The following is a 19,228-nucleotide window of genomic DNA, read 5'->3' as shown; positions in this document are numbered from 1 at the left end:
CAGAAAGCAAACAAGGGAAGTGTGTTGGCAGACCACTTGGCCCAACAAGCTGTGGATGATTATCAATCTATGAGTTTTGAATTCCCATATGAGCATGTTATGCTTGTTACTGATTACGAATAACCTAGTCCGGATGAAGGACCTGAACCAGGATCCCGATGGACCATGGTTTTTGACGGAGCTTCGAATGCACTTGGTAATGGTATTGGCGCTGTAATTATCTCTCCAGCAGGTGGACACACTCCATTTACAGCAAGACTGTGTTTTGATTGTACCAACAATATGGCTGAGTATGAAGCGTGTATCTTGGGTCTCAGAGCTGCTATCGACTTAAGGATCAAGTTCTTGGAAGTATATGAGGATTCGGCCTTAGTAATTAGTCAGATCAAAGGAGAATGGGACACAAATCATCCTAATCTCATGCCTTACAAGGATCTGGTATTATCTTTGATTCCTCGCTTCGAAGAGATTACTTTTGAACACATTCCCCGAGAGGAAAATCAATTAGCAGACGCATTAGCTACTATGTCATCCATGTTCAAGGTCAGATGGAACAACGAGGCTCCTATAGTTATTATTGAAAGACATGACGAACCAGCATACTTTTACGAGATGGTTACTAACGAAGTTGAAGAAAAGCCATGGTTTTATGAAGTAAAAAGATATCTCGAAGCTCAGGAATACCCTGAAGGGGCATCTATCAATGACAAGAAGTTCCTAAGGGGATTCTCCTCCAAGTTCTTTCTGAGCAACGGAACCTTATACAAGCGCAATCATGATTCAACCCTGCTTCGTTGTGTGAACAAGAAGGAAGCAGAAGAGATTATGGAAGATATGCATGATGGTATCTTTGGAACTCACTCTAGTGGACATACTATGGCTAAAAAGATTTTGAGAGCGGGCTAGTACTGGTCTATTATGGAAACTGACTGCCATCAACATTCTAGAACTTGCCACAAATGCCAGATATATGCTGACAAAGTACACGTACCTCTAGTTCCTCTAAATGTTTTGACTGCTCCTTGGCCTTTTGCAATATGGGGCATTGATATGATCGGAGAAATCAAACCTACTGCTTCTAATGGACATCGTTTCATCCTTGTGGCCATTGATTACCAAATGGGTAGAAGCTGTTTCATTCGCCTCTATTACCAAGAATGTGGTGGCCCGATTCATTAAGCACAACCTCATCTGTCGGTATGGCATCCCCGAAAGGATTATCACAGACAATGGCACCAACCTGAACAACAAGATGATTACTGAACTTTGCACGCAGTTCAAGATCAAGCACCACAACTCGTCTCCCTAAAGACCAAAGATGAATGGCGCAGTGGAGGCCGCCAACAAGAACATAAAGAAGATTGTACAGAAAATGACTGTTACTTACAAAGATTGGCACGAGATGTTACCATTTTCTCTTAATGGTTACCGCACTTCAGCACGTACCTCAACCGGTGCAACCCCATTTTCACTAGTCTATGGCATGGAAGCAGTGTTACCGATTGAAGTTCAGATTTCGTCTTTGAGGATCATGAAGGACGTAGAGTTAGACCAAGATGAATGGATCCAGACTCGACTAGACCAGATAAACATAATTGACGAGAAGAGGCTTGCGGCTGTTTGTCATGGGCAATTATATCAGAAGCGTATGATCAAGGCGTTCAACAAAAGAGTCAAGCAACAAGCGTACCAGACTGGTGACTTGGTAATAAAACGAATCATCCTACCACAAGGTGATCCTAGGGGCAAGTGGACTCCCACATATGAAGGACCATTCGTAATCAAGAAAATATTCTCCGGAGGAGCCATGATACTCACTAATATGGATGGCGAAGATTTTCCACACCCTGTGAATGCAGACGTAGTCAAAAAATACTACATATAAGTAAGACCCGCTAGGTCGACGTACCTAGGCAAAAATAAGGGCATCTCGGCGAACCAAAGGGGTTCGGGCAAAATTTAGGGATATATATAAAAAATTGTACACCCGGCAAGTTGAAAATCCGAAAGGGCAACTTGGGCAAAAAAAGGGTATCCTGGTAGGCTGAAAACCTGAAGGGGCGGCCCAGGCAAAAGTTAAGGATTAAAGCGTACGACTATGTCTCGCTCAAATCATCCATCATTCAGTTCTATTAGCAATATCAAGTTCAAAAGGCACGGACCGATTCAATCATCCTTCTCCAACAAGCAACGGATGAGATGCTCGAAGACATAATAGCAATAGCGGAATTGAAACTCAATAGGATCGCTTCCACATAACTATTTTTCTTTTGTTTTTACTTTTGTACCTTTTCAAAAACACACAAATGTTCCCTTATTACTTTGCCTATTCACAGCTTTTTCTTAATACAAGTTATTTTTCTTTCTATTTTCCTGAGGTTTTTTCCTTTCTTTCTCGAATACGCAAACGTCCAATGATAATCTTGAATGAACATATGCATGTGAACATGATTAACACTTATCTTTTCCTTTGCAAAATATATGTACGTTTGTAAAAAACAGGGAAGGCAATTAGACAATGTCTGAGTAATCCAGAGGATCTCCCTCAGAGTCAGTAATCTGGATGGATCCCCACAGAGTAATCATTAAGAAAATATCTTCAAATGCTCTCATCCCAATAAAAGACTTAGTTCCTCAACGAAGTTTACATCTTCGACACTACTGGTTCCCCCATACTATTCTCTTCTCCAAACAGGGTTATTCAGTTCTCTTATCCCAAGTCAGGGTACATCAAGATCAATCATTCAAAAGACTATCCCCAAGCAGGAATCACAAATCCCCAGCTGAGCATCTTCAAAACAAGATCAGATATCGGAATCACATTGATAAGGAGATTCATTTTCTCAATCAAGACAGGATAAATCATATTCATACATCATATATCATAAACATATTCATACATTGCATACATTACCTCATAATAAATTCATACATAACATGCAAGTTTCTCATTTATTTTGAGAAACTTATCACATAATACATGCATCATGACATTGCATAAAAATTAACTTCAGTTTTTCAGGACACAGGTACAAGCAGATAAACAACATCTCTGATCTAATTCAGTTACTACGAACGGTGCTGACACGATCAACTTTCAAAAATATAACTCTATCATCAAGAAAGATGTAGACACAACCAACTTTCCAAAGTCTAATTCAGTTATTACGAACGGTGCTGACACGACAAAAGATCTAATTCAGTTACTACGAACGGTACTGACACGGTCAACCTTCCAAGATCTAATTCCATCATCACGAACGGTGTGGACACGATCAACTTTTCCAAAGTCTAATTCAGTTAATATTAACGGTGCTAACATGACAAAGAGATCTAATTCAGTTACTACGAACGGTGCTGACACGATCGTCCTTCAAAGATCAAATTCTATCATCACGAACGGTGTAGACACGATCAACTTTTCCAAAGTCTAATTCAGTTACTACGAACGGTGCTGACTCGACTAATATTCAACAACTACTTCCCAACACTTCAAATTCAGATATAGTCTAACGTATGATTTATTCTGACTTTCAAGACAAGTGGCATCTTAAAGCCCATCTCCGATGGTACAAATTTTTGGGTACTCTAGTGTTCAATCCTCTTCCACCTTCAGATACCACCCTACATCTTCAGGTTTAAGAAAATTGAACAGGAGCAGCTGTCATACCCCAAAATTTGCCCATCTCATTTCCCTATTCAAGCTCATACTAAAGTTCAAGGCTCAAAGACACATCCTCCTAAACAATGGCTCAATGAACCAGGGTTTTGATTTCTCTGAAGAAAACCAATGAATCAAAGGCTCCAATGCATTTCATATGAATTTTCAATCATTTAAAATGGTGATTAATTTATATAAATCATATGAAACTCAAATATTCAATTAGGGATCTTATTTGAATCAAATTTAGTTACCAAATCACACTCCAAATTGATACAATTTCGTGCAAATCAAGTATTGGCAAGATTAGATTGAAAATTGGCCAATTTAGAAAGTTCCATAAATCAAATTTTTCCAAATTCCAATTCAAAGATTTAACAAGATTCTTCACAAAATTTGTTGACCTAATCCTTCATCTATATATACATGATCATTCCAAACCATAGGGCACGAAAAATCTACAGTCAAAAGTGACCTTCAAGCTCTAAAAAATTTAACAAAAACTCAAATTCGGTTTTGGATTTAAGGGAGGTTTCCAGGAGATTTAAGGATTCTAACTCGTTCCTGGAGCATCATTAGTTGATTCACAATCACAAACGAAGTCTCAAACACTAAGAACACGCGTTCAGAGGCCACGGTTTGTGCAAATTTTCTTGCTTTCGATTACGCTTTTGCATGCATCATAAAGGTGTTTTGAACCTATATTTGTATTTGGTATAATGTTGTGAACGTTTCTGGATGTTTAATCGTTATTATATGCCCGTTTGAGTATTGTGCCATTGTTAGGGTTTGAGTGCTTAAATGAGGGTCTCTCGTTTTAGGACAAATAGAAGGGAATTGCAAGTGCCATTGAGTTTGTGGAGATTGGACGAACTCATCCATGGCTTCGCGATTAATTTTTGTTTCTTGTATGAGATTTTAGCATATGCAGGTCATGTAGCGACGGACGTCGTCCGTAGGTAAAGGGTTTTCAGGTCTAAGACGACGGAAGCGCGAAGAAGATGATTAGGTGGCAACATCTCGTTCATCCATTCACGCGCGCCAGATTTTTTAAAAAGTCTGTGGATCCTGTGTTTCTCCCTCACATGTGTATGGTATGCCTTCGCGTTTGCTGCCACCAGATCATTGCCCAGTCTGATCCAACGTCCCTGAGTACGCTGGTGTACCAAAGACCCTCAGACCTGCGCAGCACTGGATCACACGCTAAGTTCCTAATTTTTTTTTATATTTATTTATTTATTTATTCCCTTTTTTATTATTCTATTGTTTCTTATTTTATTTTTAAAAAAAATTCTTTTAAAAATTGTTTCTTTATGTAACTTTATTTTAAAAAATATGATAAAATAATTTGGATAATTATTTTAATTTAATTTAAATAATTCAAGTATTAATTTAAATTAACTTGTTAATTTAGAATGATAATTGAAATTATTTTGTTAATTTAGAATAAAAATTTAAATGTGTCAATTCATTAATTTAATTATTATATTTTTTAGGGTTAATTTAATCGAAAATTTATTTTTTGCCGATTTAATTAATTAGGTTGAAAACCAATAATTAATTAATTTAGTTTTTTATTGTTTTATTAACCATGGTTAACTTGTGCCCTAAATCAGGGTTTGCGAGGTTTGTTTGTAGATCATTCATACACTAAAAATTTCTTTCCTTTGTGCAACTTTTCAGGGTTACCTCAAGATCTTCCGACTATGCACCATACCAATCGAAAAGCTAAGTTCTAATTCTTTTTTATTTAAATATCATTGTACTGTTATTTTTGCCTTATGACTTAAATTAGGGTTTGCCTCAGATAGTTAATGAATTCCTCCTACACTCACCCTTTTGTTTTGCCTGCATTGATTTTCAGGGTTACCCCAACTGATCAAAGCTCAAACTGTCGGTAACCCTAAAACACGTTCTTTTTTTATTTCCCTTATATTATTACTTGTGTTAAACATATTGCTTATTGGTTTATATTATTGCTTCTTCCCCTTCCCCGTGGCTATATTTTGTAACTGCTCCTGGGTTGTATTGTGTGGCCTTGAAGGCACTTAAAACTGTTATGCATTATATTATAACTGCGTGGTTAGTAATTTAGGGCGTGAAAACCTCGAACTGAATTTAGAATAACTAATTTACAAGATAATTATCTGAATTAAATCACGTGATTGTGCACCCACACACCTTTTATGGTAACCCCTTTTGTTGCCTGTTGCCTGTTTCCTGTTACCTTGTTGCCTTTTCAGTGCAGAATAGTCAAGTCCATCGGATACGAGGACGCCTCAGCAAGTGTTGCCCCCAGTTCATCACTAAAGATCATAAGTCCCTATGATGCTGCTTTCGGTTCGATCATATGATCTCGTCCCTCGAGGTTGCCTACAAAGATGATATGATAGTCCCTTTCGATTGCTGAGGTGCCCTCTTGGTTGCCTAATAATGACTATTTTTATCCTCCCCTTAGACTACCTGCCCTCTTCATGGCAGGGACAGTCTTGTGGCGAACGATACCTTCGACGACCTTTGAACCTCCAAATAAAAGGACTTCCTACCCTCCTATGGTATGGATAGCCCTGAAAGGCTAAAAGAACTCTTTTACACTGTTAAGGTAATTAGCTCCTAATTAGTTTAAATTCTTTTTCTACTCTTTTCTCAAAAACCTTTAAAAAGCTACGCTTATTTACAAGCTAAAGTCTTATTTCATTTCTACACTTTTGAAAACTAAAGAGCAAAGCAATTAAGAGCCCATGGAAAACCATGGATGCAAAGGGTGCCTTACACCTTCCCTTTGTATAAATTACCCCCCGAACTCAAAATTTCTTTTAAAGGTTTTTATCTGTTCTTTTAGCCTTTCTAAAATTTGGATAAAATAAAAGTCGGTGGCGACTCTTGCTTACCGCGACATTTCAAAAAGTCAGTTCACCGTATTACACCATCACTTCATCGTTATAACAACATCAATACAAACATACACAACAACATCAAAATTCATGCAATATAAGTTCTGCAACACATATATAACACACATCAACAATAATCATCACTAATATATATCAATTTCATAGAATTTTCCGTTTTACTATCAAAATACGAAGTTTTACGAAACACAACAACAACATCAAAATTCATGCAATATAAGTTCTACAACACATATATGACACATATCAGCAAGAATCATCACTAACATACATCAATTTCATCAATTTCATATAATTCTCCGTTTTACGGTCAAAATACGAATTTTTACAAAACACGACAGTAACATCAAAATTCATGCAATATAAGTTCTACAACACATATATAACATAGCAACAAGAATCGTTATCAACATGCATCGATTTTATTAATTTCATATAATTCGCCTTCAAAACCTAAGTTATCAATCAAACCACAAAACTCATTCCTACATACAAATCATCATACCCAATCTTATAGAGTTAGAACTCCACCCTTACCTTGGTTTGAAGGTTCTCTACTCTTTCAATGGAATCCTTACCCTAACCTCTTTGTGCCTCTTCTCCTCTTTCACGAAAACTTTCTCTTTTCACGTTCTCTCCAAATTCTCTATTTTCCATTCTATTTTCTTTCTTATTTTTATTTAACTCCTTACTAATTTTTAACTTCACTAATGGGCTTAATAAACACACCCCCAATATTCCTCATGCTAACACAACATTGGCCCACTAACTATTTACTCATTTACTCTCTTATTATTATTATTATTATTATTATTATTATTATTATTATTATTATTATTATTATTATTATTATTAAACCTCAATAATAATTCTTATTTCAATCATATTAAATCATCTCATTTTCTAATAAATTAAATCAAATGAATAATTAGAACTAATTATATTTATTTAATTGTGCAACTTTTAATTCAAAGGCACTACCCTCTATTCTAAGGATACATACCCTCCGATACCACAATCATCATATAACATCGAAGAAAATTCATCCAATAAATCAACAAAATATCAAAAAAACCAAATCGTTGAATAGCGAAAACTGGGGTGTTACAATGCAAGTACCAGGGGACAGCAAGGTGTGGCGGACTTCGAGACCGGCTCTGAGGGATCACCTCCGAATTGACATCTTCGGAACGACATATTTATCAAACCAGGTTCTAAAATGTCTTTCTTTTTTGTTTTCTGACTCGCCTTTCGAAATTTAAAAGTTAGATGAAAGATGAGTCGAACAATCCAAATTACACCAAGAGTGTCATACGCTGCCTTTAGTAGGGATTGTAACAACACTTTAGAAAAACATAAGAAAGAATACTACTTTACCCTTTATGTTACTATGAGTACCTTTTTAAACAAGGATAAAAGAATCATCACGCATGTTTTGGTTTTTAAGCTTTACCGTCTGGTGCTCCTTATAACAATAGCTAGCAGATGAGAGTACATGATTACCGACTGCGTTTATAATGTTTCAACAAGTATTCAGCATACCCTTTATTAAAACGAAAACAACATATGGCATCAAAAGAGTACTAAAAAATGGGGCTTGTAAGTTAGAAGGTCTAGATGGGATAGAATTTCCTAGGACTTGTAAATCAAAATGTGCCACCGCGGCCTTTTTGTGATGAGTAAGCCGCATACGCATCTGTCAAAGTAAATGTTATCGCAACTGCTTTGATCAAGACGACTGGGCCATCGTGGTCCCTCGCAACGATCGAAGTGAACGTCATCGCGACTGATTCAACAATGTCGAATTGTGCCATCACGGCCCTTTCGATGCCGAAGTGAACGTCATCACGACTGCTTCAATGATGCCGAATTGTGCCATTGATGCCCTTTTGATGCCGAAGTGAACGTCATCGCGACTGCTTCAAAGATGCTGAATTGTGCCATCGTGGCCCTTTCGATACCGAAGTGAACGTCATCGCGACTGCTTCAACGATGCCGAATTGTGCCATTGCAGCCCTTTCAATGTCGAAGTGAACGTCATCGCGGCTGCTTTGATGCCAAAGTGAACGTCATTGCAACTGCTTTGAAGCCAGATCGTCCATCACGAACCTTTTCACAAATGCCAAAATGCGTCATCGCGGCCCTTTTGATCAAGCCGACTAGGCCATCACGACCTATGTCGCATTAGACAAAGTGCGCCAGCTAGTCGACTAGTCGACTACGACCTCTGAACAAATCAATCAATTATGTTCAAACTTTACAACACCACATACGTGTCGTATGGCGTGAGCCTGAAACCCATGGCACCTCACCCTGATACACAGATTCTCTGCTTGGGAGAAATCTCATAAGTACATACAACATGATACACTCCGGAGAAAATCTCAAGCGAATAAAAAAACGCTTGAGGCTTACATTGCACAAGCTTTCATCCGGTTTCATAATTAAGGAACTATATAAGTCGTCGTAACAAAGATAACAAAGCTAATTATTCCTTACCCAAATAGGAATTACTTAGACACCCCGGGAACAAAATACTTTCTGCTTAAAAAGTACTTCTCTCCGTTCCAAAGAAGGGGCTCTAACGTACAAATACGACTACGGGGAAACATCTGAAAGTCCTCATACGAATTGGTTTAAACAATGATGAATCGGATTGAACATCCAAACATGTGTACAAATCGGCCAGGTAGTACACACTCGGGGCTATTAATAAATAGCCATAAGTAGGATAAACATTATGCCCTAGGAGCATCTAAAAATTTTCATGGTCTACTATGGTCATAAAAAAAGCGAAACCGAACATCGAGTTAATATGAAGGCACTAATAGAGTCGGGACCCCACTAGGGCTTCCTGACTTCTCCATATCCAGAACTTCCCAGGTTCTGGGATGCCATCAAGACAACAATTCATTGGGGCTCCTTGTCCCGTCTATATCAAGGTACTCTTATAATTCAAAAACTTCATCTGGTCGAGAACCGATTGGGGCTATCCGGCTTACGCAAAACAACAGTAAATCGAGATCCCATTGGGGCTCCCTAACTTCTCCAAAAGTCCAAAATAAGTCAAGGACCCGTTGGGGCTCCCCAACTTCTCTGAGTACTACAAAAATAGGAGTTGAAAAAATATCTCCAAATGAAGCTTGACCCCCTTTCAGGTTGAACGATTTAGCGATTATGATAAATAAGTACCGTCGACACTAGTCAAGAAGACTTTCGTCCAACACCGGATTATTTAAACTTCTATCAAAATATTAATCTATCGATATAACGCTCGGGGCTATCAATAAGCTAAGAAGTAGGCCAAGAGAAATGGCTTGGATTTACTCAATTGCATTTAAAAATCTTCCATGATCCACTGCGATCACGAAGGTACACAGCCAGACATTAAGGTATTAACAATTGGGCTGGGAACATTACTGGGGCTTTCCGACTTCTCCATGTCTAAAATTCTCCAAGCGTCGGAAAACCGTCAAGACGAGAATTTTCCAGGGCTCCTCACCCTATCTATAACAAGTCCTTCGTAAACTCAAGGGACCTACTCAAGCTATGCAAACAACAAAGAGTCATGAACCTACTCGGAGTCCCCGGCTTATGCACAGATAACCCGTTGAAACGCGATAAAAAAGGATTAGGGCTATTTGATTGACGTGGAGTGACGGTAACCCAGATCGGACTTAAACAAACTCTTGATGGACCAAACTATTCACCCCTAGAGAATTCTAGATTGGGGGCTTGTACATATTTGGGATATTTGGACCAATCAGGGAAACCAGAATTAGAATAAAGCATGGCGACAATGAACTAAAATTGGTCCTGGAGATCTTGCCTACTTGCAACTCGATAAGGACCTCCAACTTGGCCATGGCATATCTCCAACTTGGCCAGGGCCTACCTCAAGTTACCTACTTGCAACTCGGCCATGGCCTACCTCCAACTCGGCCATGGCCTATCTCCAACTCGGCCAGGGTCTACCACGAGTTGCCCACTTGCAACTCGGCCATGACCTACCTCCTAACTCGGCCATGGCCTACCTCCCAACTCGGCCACGACAGTAACACACATGCAAAAAGTTGCTACCATTGCGGAAGTTATAATTCCCTATTTGATGGAATCAGTTACAAACGTTACAAACACTTATGAAGCGTTACAAACACTTATGAAGCAGTTACGAAAGTTACAGCAGATACAACGGTTACAACGACGACTTAATGGTCATTGAAGACCAAGGAACACTATAAATATGGGCTCCCATCAGAGGGATAAGCAAGACATTTCTTCTTGGGGGCACACACTCTACTATCACGCCACCCGAATCTCCCAATCCACTCAACATCTTCCTATGAGGCCTCTGCCGTAGAGTAAGATTTCTCAAACTCCTTTATGACCTCGCCGGATTCGCTTCCGAGAGGTAATCAAAAGTGTTCTGTAGGAACACCATACAAACTAACAATCTTCTCAATATACAACTCTGGTAACTTCTTCAATGGATGGTTAAGTCGAATGAGAATGAAATGAGTCGATTTAGTCAACCTATCCACAATAACCCAAATAGTATCACAACCCTTCATATTCCTCGGAAATCCATACACAAAGTCCATCGATATTTTGCCCCATTTCCATTCAAGAGTAGAAAACGATTGCAATAAACCTGACAACTTCTGTTACTCAATTTTTAACTTTTGGCAAGTCAAACACGTATACACAAATTCAGCAACCTCTTTTTTCATTCTTCACCACCAAAGATCTTCCTCAATTCTTGACACATTTTAGTAGCACTGGGATGAATAATAAAACCACTTCGTTGTCCTTCCTCAATAATACTCTTCTTAAGTCCTGGCACATCAGGAACATAAATTCTGCCACAAAATTTTAAAACACCATTCTCAACAATCTTTAAATCTAAACCTTGAATTTGATTGATTAATTCTAAATGATTAACCAATTTCAAATCAATCCTCTGACCTTCTATAATCTCCTCCATAACACCACTCGTAAGCTTCAAGATACCCAGTTTTACACTACGCGGCGTGATTTCACAAACTAAGTTCAAGTATATAAATCCTTCAATAAGCTCTAACTTTCTAGCAATCAATGTTGACATTTGCAACGTCTTCATGCTCAATGCATCGGCTATGACATTAGCTTTACCCGAATGGTAATTCAAACCAAAATACAATCTTTCAACAACTCAAGCCATCTCCTCTCTCTCATATTCAATTCATTTTGATCGAATAAGTACTTCAAACTCTTATGATCACTAAACACTTTAAATCTAGAGTCAAATAGATAATATCTCCAAATTTTAAGTGCGATCACAACAAAAACCAATTCTAAGTCAAGCGTAGGATAATTTTTTCATGAAATTTAAGTTGTCTCGAAGCATAAGTCATAACTTGTTCATTATGAATCAACACACCGGTGGCCTATGCTTTGGAGTTATAACCTTGCAAGTACACCCCAGTCCATTTGTCGGAGACCCTTATCGATGTATCAGAGACCTTCCATTATGGACTTCACAAACACATCTTCATCCTTCTATTCCACACCGGAATAATGGCGTCATTTGTGGAAATACTTGCGAATTTGAGAGGTATCACACTAGCGATGGATGTCGCTTGTGGTTGCATGCATGCTTGGTAAGACATCCTTGTCGTTAGAAATAGGTGCATGTATTGTGCTCACCATTATGAAACTATGATTGAGGAAAAAAGACTCTTTGAATAAGTTCGGTGTGGATGAGATTAGTTTTATCAGACCCCACGATGTTTTCCAACTGTAGTTATAAAAGTACAACATTTATGACCCCATCCATGTAGGACAAGCGAAACCTCAATTAGTGTGAATATGTGAAAAGGTGATATCCTTCCTTTGACAATTAGCACACCTTTTATAATTGCTCTCTTATACTTTGTCCATATAGAGTTTTTGTTTTTTTGCATAACTACTTTCTCTCTCTCTCCCCCCCCCTCTCTCTCTCTCTCTCTCTCTCTCTCTCTCTCTCTCTCTCTCTCTCTCTCTCTCTCTCTCTCTCTCTCTCTCTCTCCCTCTCTCTCTCTCTCTCTCTCTCTCTCTCTCTCTCTCTCTCTCTCTCTCGTGTACAGGAGTTAACTACACGACATTCATTCACGGCCTTTGTTGACTATATGGTCATTGTGATAATCATGTCTTCATGTTATCATTATCATGTTTACTTAGTTTGCGATTCGTCCGCATTATACATAACAAGTTGTTACGTGACTCATGGTTGAGTATGCTCGTCCTTAGAGTTGAGTCGTTTTCACAATTTTGTGGTCTCGCTGTCTCAACATATTGTGACTAGCTAGGCAATGCGACTTCAGAACATATTGATATGCTTAAGCTAGCTTGAGCGCTCTCCGAGGGTTTAACATTGTCTAGAGCCAACGAATCGAGTCTTGTAAGCTCAAGACAAGTTTGACTATTACATACATATTAGTTCGTAGTCCTTCAACAATTAATCTTATAAAAGCGAAATGAATTAAGCAATATTTGATAACTTAAATAAAATTATTTGTTTTAATTAAGGGTATAAAATACTAACTCTTGCATCTATAATATTTTTTCGAGTCAATAAAAGATCAGATACATTGAATAACTAATGTACTCAGATATTATATAAACCATAAAAAAATTAAATACATTGAATAATTGAATAATTAATGTACTTATATATTATATAGATGATATACATTATTTATTCAATATACTCGAAAATAAATAGTTTCTTATAATAGAGAAAGTATTAAGTAAGTATAAATTAACAACTTTTATATTTGATCTATATCTATATAGCAGCAAGACAACCTAAATTGTAGTGATCTATTTGGAAAAATTAAAAATGACAGGTTGGATTTTATATTTCAAAAGGTAAAACATTATAAGCATTTTCAATTAACAATTATAACAAAAATAAGAAATTTCGCATTAAGTTTTTGCTGGAAACTTTTTTTTATTAATGGAAAATCTTGAAGTCTTTTCCTTTTTCTCCCCTTTCTCATCCAAACCTTCTTTCAATTATTTAACCAAGCAAAAAAACGTGCGAGTAATAAACTAACCAAACAAAGCATACACATAAGTAAACAAACATAACAATAATGCAAACATCACCCAATAGTGCAAAACACAACACACAACACAAGCATCCCAAACAGATTGGTCAATCTTTTTCGGAAGATTCCGCTCTATTATGTTGGTCCACGTTTGTACTTGTACACCGTCTCTGACCAACATAAGATTATTACTCCAATGGACCCCATTTTCAGTGACTTTAGAACCCGACCCAAACTACACGACACCTTCCTAATCTTAATCAAATTGTCTTAAACAAACACAAAACACAACACCTTTGATTGTGTCTTTTTATTCTCATACACAAACCAAACCCTTCATTTCATTTCATATATAATATAACCTCTCTCACCTTCACTTCTTCAGACTCATTCTCCTTTTCTTTACAGAGAGTTCAGTCATTACTCTCATCTCAACTATTTCATCTAACCATGGATAACAAAAATGACAAAACTATCCCTCTATGTTTTTTCTTTGTCTTCCTGTTTTTCTCCGGTGTCCCCTTCGCCGGAGCACAATCAGTCAACGGTACCACAAACAACGATAATAACTATTACAACCGTGTAAGCCCCTCCATGGCGATAATTATCGTGATTCTCATAGCTGCTCTTTTTCTGATGGGATTCTTCTCAATCTACATCCGTCAATGTGCTGATTCACCTTCCAACAGCATCCGCAACATGGCTGGTGTCACAGGACGATCACGACGCGCGGCGCGTGGTCTTGACGCTTCCGTGCTCGAAACGTTTCCGATTTTCGAATACTCGTTCGTGAAGATTCACAAAATCGGAAAAGGGACTCTAGAATGTGCTGTGTGTTTGAACGAGTTTGAAGAAACTGAAACGCTGCGTTTGATTCCGAAGTGTGATCATGTGTTTCATCCTGAGTGTATTGATGAGTGGCTCGGTTCACATACGACTTGCCCGGTTTGTCGAGCTAACTTGGTTCCTCAACCGGGTGAATCGGTTCACGGAATCCCGTTGTTTAATACAGAACAACAAGATATCGAGGCTCAAAACGACGTAGTTGAATCGGTTCATGAACATCAAAATATGGATGGTTCTGTTAAAGAGTCAACTGAACCGGAAGTGTTGACCGTGAACGAGACGTTGAACCGGAACCGTACGAGAGGCTCCCGGTCTGGAAGGCCTCGTTGGTTTCCGCGGTCTCATTCGACCGGTCATTCGTTGGTTCAACCGGGTGAGAATACTGAGCGGTTTACTTTAAGGCTGCCTTTGGAAATGAGGAAACAGATATTACAGAACCCGGAATTGCATCGGGCTAGAAGCTTGGTAGTGTTGCCGAGAGAAACTAGTTCACGGAGGGGATATCGAACCGGTGGTGGGGAGGGGAGTAGTAGAGGGAAGTCTGTAAGGTGGTTGGACCGGGGTTTTAAATCGGACCGGTGGGTTTTTACTATGGCGCCTCCTTTTCTTGTGAGAGCGTCGTCGATTAGGTCACCGAGGGTGGCTAATAGCGCTGGGGAAGGTACTTCTGCTTCAGCAGCTACGACGGCGGCGGCTGTTGACTCGCCGCGCCCTCCGGTTTGACTGTCTGCTTCTAGTTGAACTCCCCTCTTGCTTACGATTTCATTGTATTTATTTAAATTTTTTTTATATCTTGAATTAGTTTTTGTCTTAGTGTAAAATTTGTAAAATGTGTATAACGCAGCACATTATTTTCTTAAGATAAATATAGTCATGATATACTGACAATTTCATGATCATTATTATTTAAGTTCATACTAGTATTTTAGATATGGCATACTCTACTCTTTTGTACCTATTATGGGTGAGGGAGTATCAATGGGTAAGGTATAAAAAGAAGAGGCTTGCTATTTGTCCACCAAAAAACATACACCATTCACTTACATCTTATCAAATATAGCATAGTGTTTAGGGATTAGAATTTTTATAAAGGGCACGACCTGCCAGTGAAGCTCTTAGAAGGTATCCCATTGACGTATCCGGCAGAAGCCTTCAAGTCTGGTCGAGTTTACAAGCTGGAACGAGCACTCACAAGAGTCTATCTAGGTAGACATGGCCGGATGCTCAGAAGCCACGAGTAGGAATCAGCCGGGTACTCAAACAAGTCGCGTACCAGAAGAATACATAGAGACATAGGCCAATTCGAATGTAACGCCTAACGGTTACACACAAGCAGGTCGTAACTGATGAGTAAATATGTCATCCACGGACCTTGTATTCAATGATTGAGCAATGTTTGTAACGTTGGAAGGCCAAAGGTTGCTTCTTAAATGAGGCATTGAAGGCCAAAGGTTGCTTCTTAAATGAGGCATTGAAGGCCAAAGCAGCTATAAAAGGGGCTCCCGCTAGAGGGATAAGCAAGACACTCCTCTTGTAATTCAGTGATCAGCTCACTATTTCCAAATCCCCCAGAATACGTATAAATATCATCCCGTCAAAGCTTCCCTCACCTCTGGAGGCAAGCTCCATCATATTCAGTTTTTTTACACAAGAACACATAGGTATATGTATTGTTGTGTCAAAGTATAGGAAAAATTAATAATTAAATATTTATAAAACGCAAAACCATATAATGTTACGGTGTAAATGTCATTTTTAGTGTACAAATAACATTTCTCTACAAAGAATTAGGGTTGATGATCAAGAGAAAAGAGCTTAAAACATAGAAAAAAGGTACATATAAAATGATGGCAAAATACTCTTTTTGTCCCTTAACTATACTCCAAAGTCTATTCTAGTCCCTTATCTTTAAAAAGTATTAAAGTGATACTTTAATTGTTCAAAAAGGATCACGTTAGTCCTTTCCGTCCAATTTTCTCAAACGGCGTCACCATATTAATTAAAATTCAACAAAAACTCAAAAACTTTGCCTTAGACCTGGATTCAAACCAGGTACATGCTAGTCATTTAGCAATTAGTTTACCACTGAGCCATTTATCCTTTTGTGATTAAGTTTACTAATTAAATTTATATTAACTCTTTCATTTCCTGGGTTTCAACATCATGAACCCTAAAGCCTCAAATTTGCTCTGTTACATGAATATCTCAACTTTGCTCCTCTTCTCAGTAACAATTTCAGACTTTGCAGGCTACAAAGAAATAAAATAAAATCCAACCACAACAGCATCATCATCAACAACAATAACAAAAAATTAATAACAAATTAATAACAATATCGTCAAAATGATTATAATGGTTAAATAATTTGATTTGATTTTTCAGGACTTGATTAACATTGAATCTGCATATAAACAAAAGGGTAACATAAAAACACAAACTTTGAACAAACAAGTGAAGTAAATACTTAAAAGAAAGAAACTCAAAATTCAATTGCTTTGGATAGAATCGTTGAACCCTTTTGAAATTGTGGAAAATGAATTAGCAATTTGAGTGAGAGAGATGGAGATGGACTTACAGTGAGGAGAAACTGATGAGGGTTTGTTGAATTGAAGTTCGACTCTTTTGGCTCTTGCTCGAATAGTGATAAGGGATAATAGAAACTGGAAGAGTGTTTTTCCTAAGATGTTTGTGTTTGAAAGGATCAATTTTGTCTATTTCTTTTGTGAATAAATATTTTATGAAATTAATTTCCCCTTCATTACATAGCAAACTGGAAGAGGTTTGTGTTCTGATTTGAAAAAGTTGTAGGCGGAGAGATGAAACGGAGACGACGAGCGGAGATGACAACAGCGGGAGAAACAACCGTCGGTGCGACGGGGACGATGGGGTTTTGTTGAAATTTTATTACGGTTTGTGTTGAGAAGAGTGACATGCAAATCCAACATTAGTACACAACTACTTTTTGTGAGTATGGTATCAATCTTGTCGAATCATGAATCAGTTTAATGAATTTTGTTATGTTATCACATGAATGATTTTGTCTGATTTGGAAAGAAAGGGTTATGAAAATTCTGGGCAAATCTATCTTGATGAAATACGCAGTTTTATTTCACTCATTGTGTAAGACATATAATCAAGTGTGAAGTGATGTAGTGGTTTGATATGTTGTCAAGCAATTAAGTGTGTCTGTGTTCAAATCTTGGCTGCAACAATATTTTTTAGAAATTTTCTGGGTATTTAATGACCTCACATGCCACGCGTATGACCAAGTGCCACATCCGATGCCATCATGCAAAAGTTAACGTCGTGTGAGAAAATTGGACGGAAAGGACTAACGTGATCCTTTTTGAACAATTAAATGACCACTTTGACACTTTTAAAGATAAGGACTAGAATGGACCTTGGGGTATAGTTAAGGGACCAAAAGGGTATTTTGCCTAAAATGATGATATATTAAAAGGAGAGAAAAAAATTATAGAGGATAAACAAGTTAATCCGCTTAGATTAATTTAGTCTGACATGTATTAGTTTGTCTAAAATGAGTCGGCTAAACATGCATAATTAAACGTATATATTTGAAATTTGGTTCATCTTATTTTACCGCGGATTAAGAGATTAACACAGTAAATTAGCGATAAAAAGATAAAATTATTTACAATTCATCAAGATTGAATGAAGTGCATGCGAGCTACCATATAGATGAGTCCAGACAATCTAAAGGCAAGATACATATAACAGCTCTCTACATCGCATGCCTAGCAAATAACGGGTTATTATAACATCCCTACTATATAAAGGACACACGCGAAGAATACAAATTCACAATTTCAAATTTAAATTGCTTTCACTCTTCTTTTTCACATACTGACTTGAGCGTTGGAATGCTAACCTTACAGTTCATTCACTCCTCCACCGCATTGAAAACTCTAATTCACTGTCATTTATCACAACAACCAATTCTCCAACAATTTTTGTTTCCATAATGAAACACATTGCATTCATTCATTGTATCACCATGAAAGTTATCCTTAGCTTATATAGTAGTGTAGGTTAGTTACAACTTTCATACTAACTTTCGTAACATCCTAACAACCTTTCTCTAGTTAGTATAACTAACTCTTACTTGAGATTGCTCTAATATACTTTAACACAAGAGTATAAAAGAATAAAAACAAAATTAGTACAAATTTAAAATACTTTTGATGAATGCATTTTATAATAAAAAACTTGAATCTTTTATATATTCTTAGATTTTCTCTTTTTTTTTTATAAAACTAAACAATATGAGACATAATCAATATGCATACTCTGCATCACTTCGACTACTACAAGTTATCAATATGTATACTATGTGTCATTGTTCGCTTTGGACTTGAAAATTCTCACAACTTTGTCTTTTAAAAAATGCATCTTATTGAGTTGAAGATTATGAGTCTTGTATAAAAACTGTTAAGGTGAATTAATGGAGAATTAGGTTAATTTGGAGAAGATGAAGTTAAGAAAATGAGAGAGAGAGAGAGAGAGAGAGAGATAGATAGATTAACAATAGGGAGCATTGAACCCCTTATATACAACAAGTTAGAAATGATTGGGGAGGTTGAAACACAGTTAAAAATAAAATAGAAAACTGAAAGTTACAGTGGTAACCGGTTGTCGGATATAGGGTAACCGCTTACACCATAGCCGAATTCTCCTTTGTCGTCTCTGTCGAATAGGGTAATCAGTTACCCCATATTCAA

The 19,228-nt window shown here is 37.5% G+C and overlaps 1 protein-coding gene across 1 annotated transcript; it reads left to right on the top strand.

Moving 5' to 3' along the window:
- Nucleotides 1–13,931: 13,931 nt before the first annotated feature.
- On the top strand, nt 13,932–16,191 carry LOC131634769 (E3 ubiquitin-protein ligase ATL6-like). Its single transcript, XM_058905394.1, has one exon. The coding sequence runs from the start codon at nt 14,094–14,096 to the stop codon at nt 15,210–15,212; it is 1,119 nt and encodes a 372-aa protein (XP_058761377.1). The 5' UTR covers nt 13,932–14,093; the 3' UTR covers nt 15,213–16,191.
- The last annotated feature ends 3,037 nt before the right edge of the window (nt 16,192–19,228 follow it).

The sequence above is a fragment of the Vicia villosa genome, unplaced genomic scaffold (genome assembly GCF_029867415.1).
Source record: "Vicia villosa cultivar HV-30 ecotype Madison, WI unplaced genomic scaffold, Vvil1.0 ctg.001344F_1_1, whole genome shotgun sequence".
In the NCBI taxonomy this organism is placed as follows: domain Eukaryota; kingdom Viridiplantae; phylum Streptophyta; class Magnoliopsida; order Fabales; family Fabaceae; genus Vicia; species Vicia villosa.
This window is presented reverse-complemented; position numbering and strand designations above follow the sequence as displayed.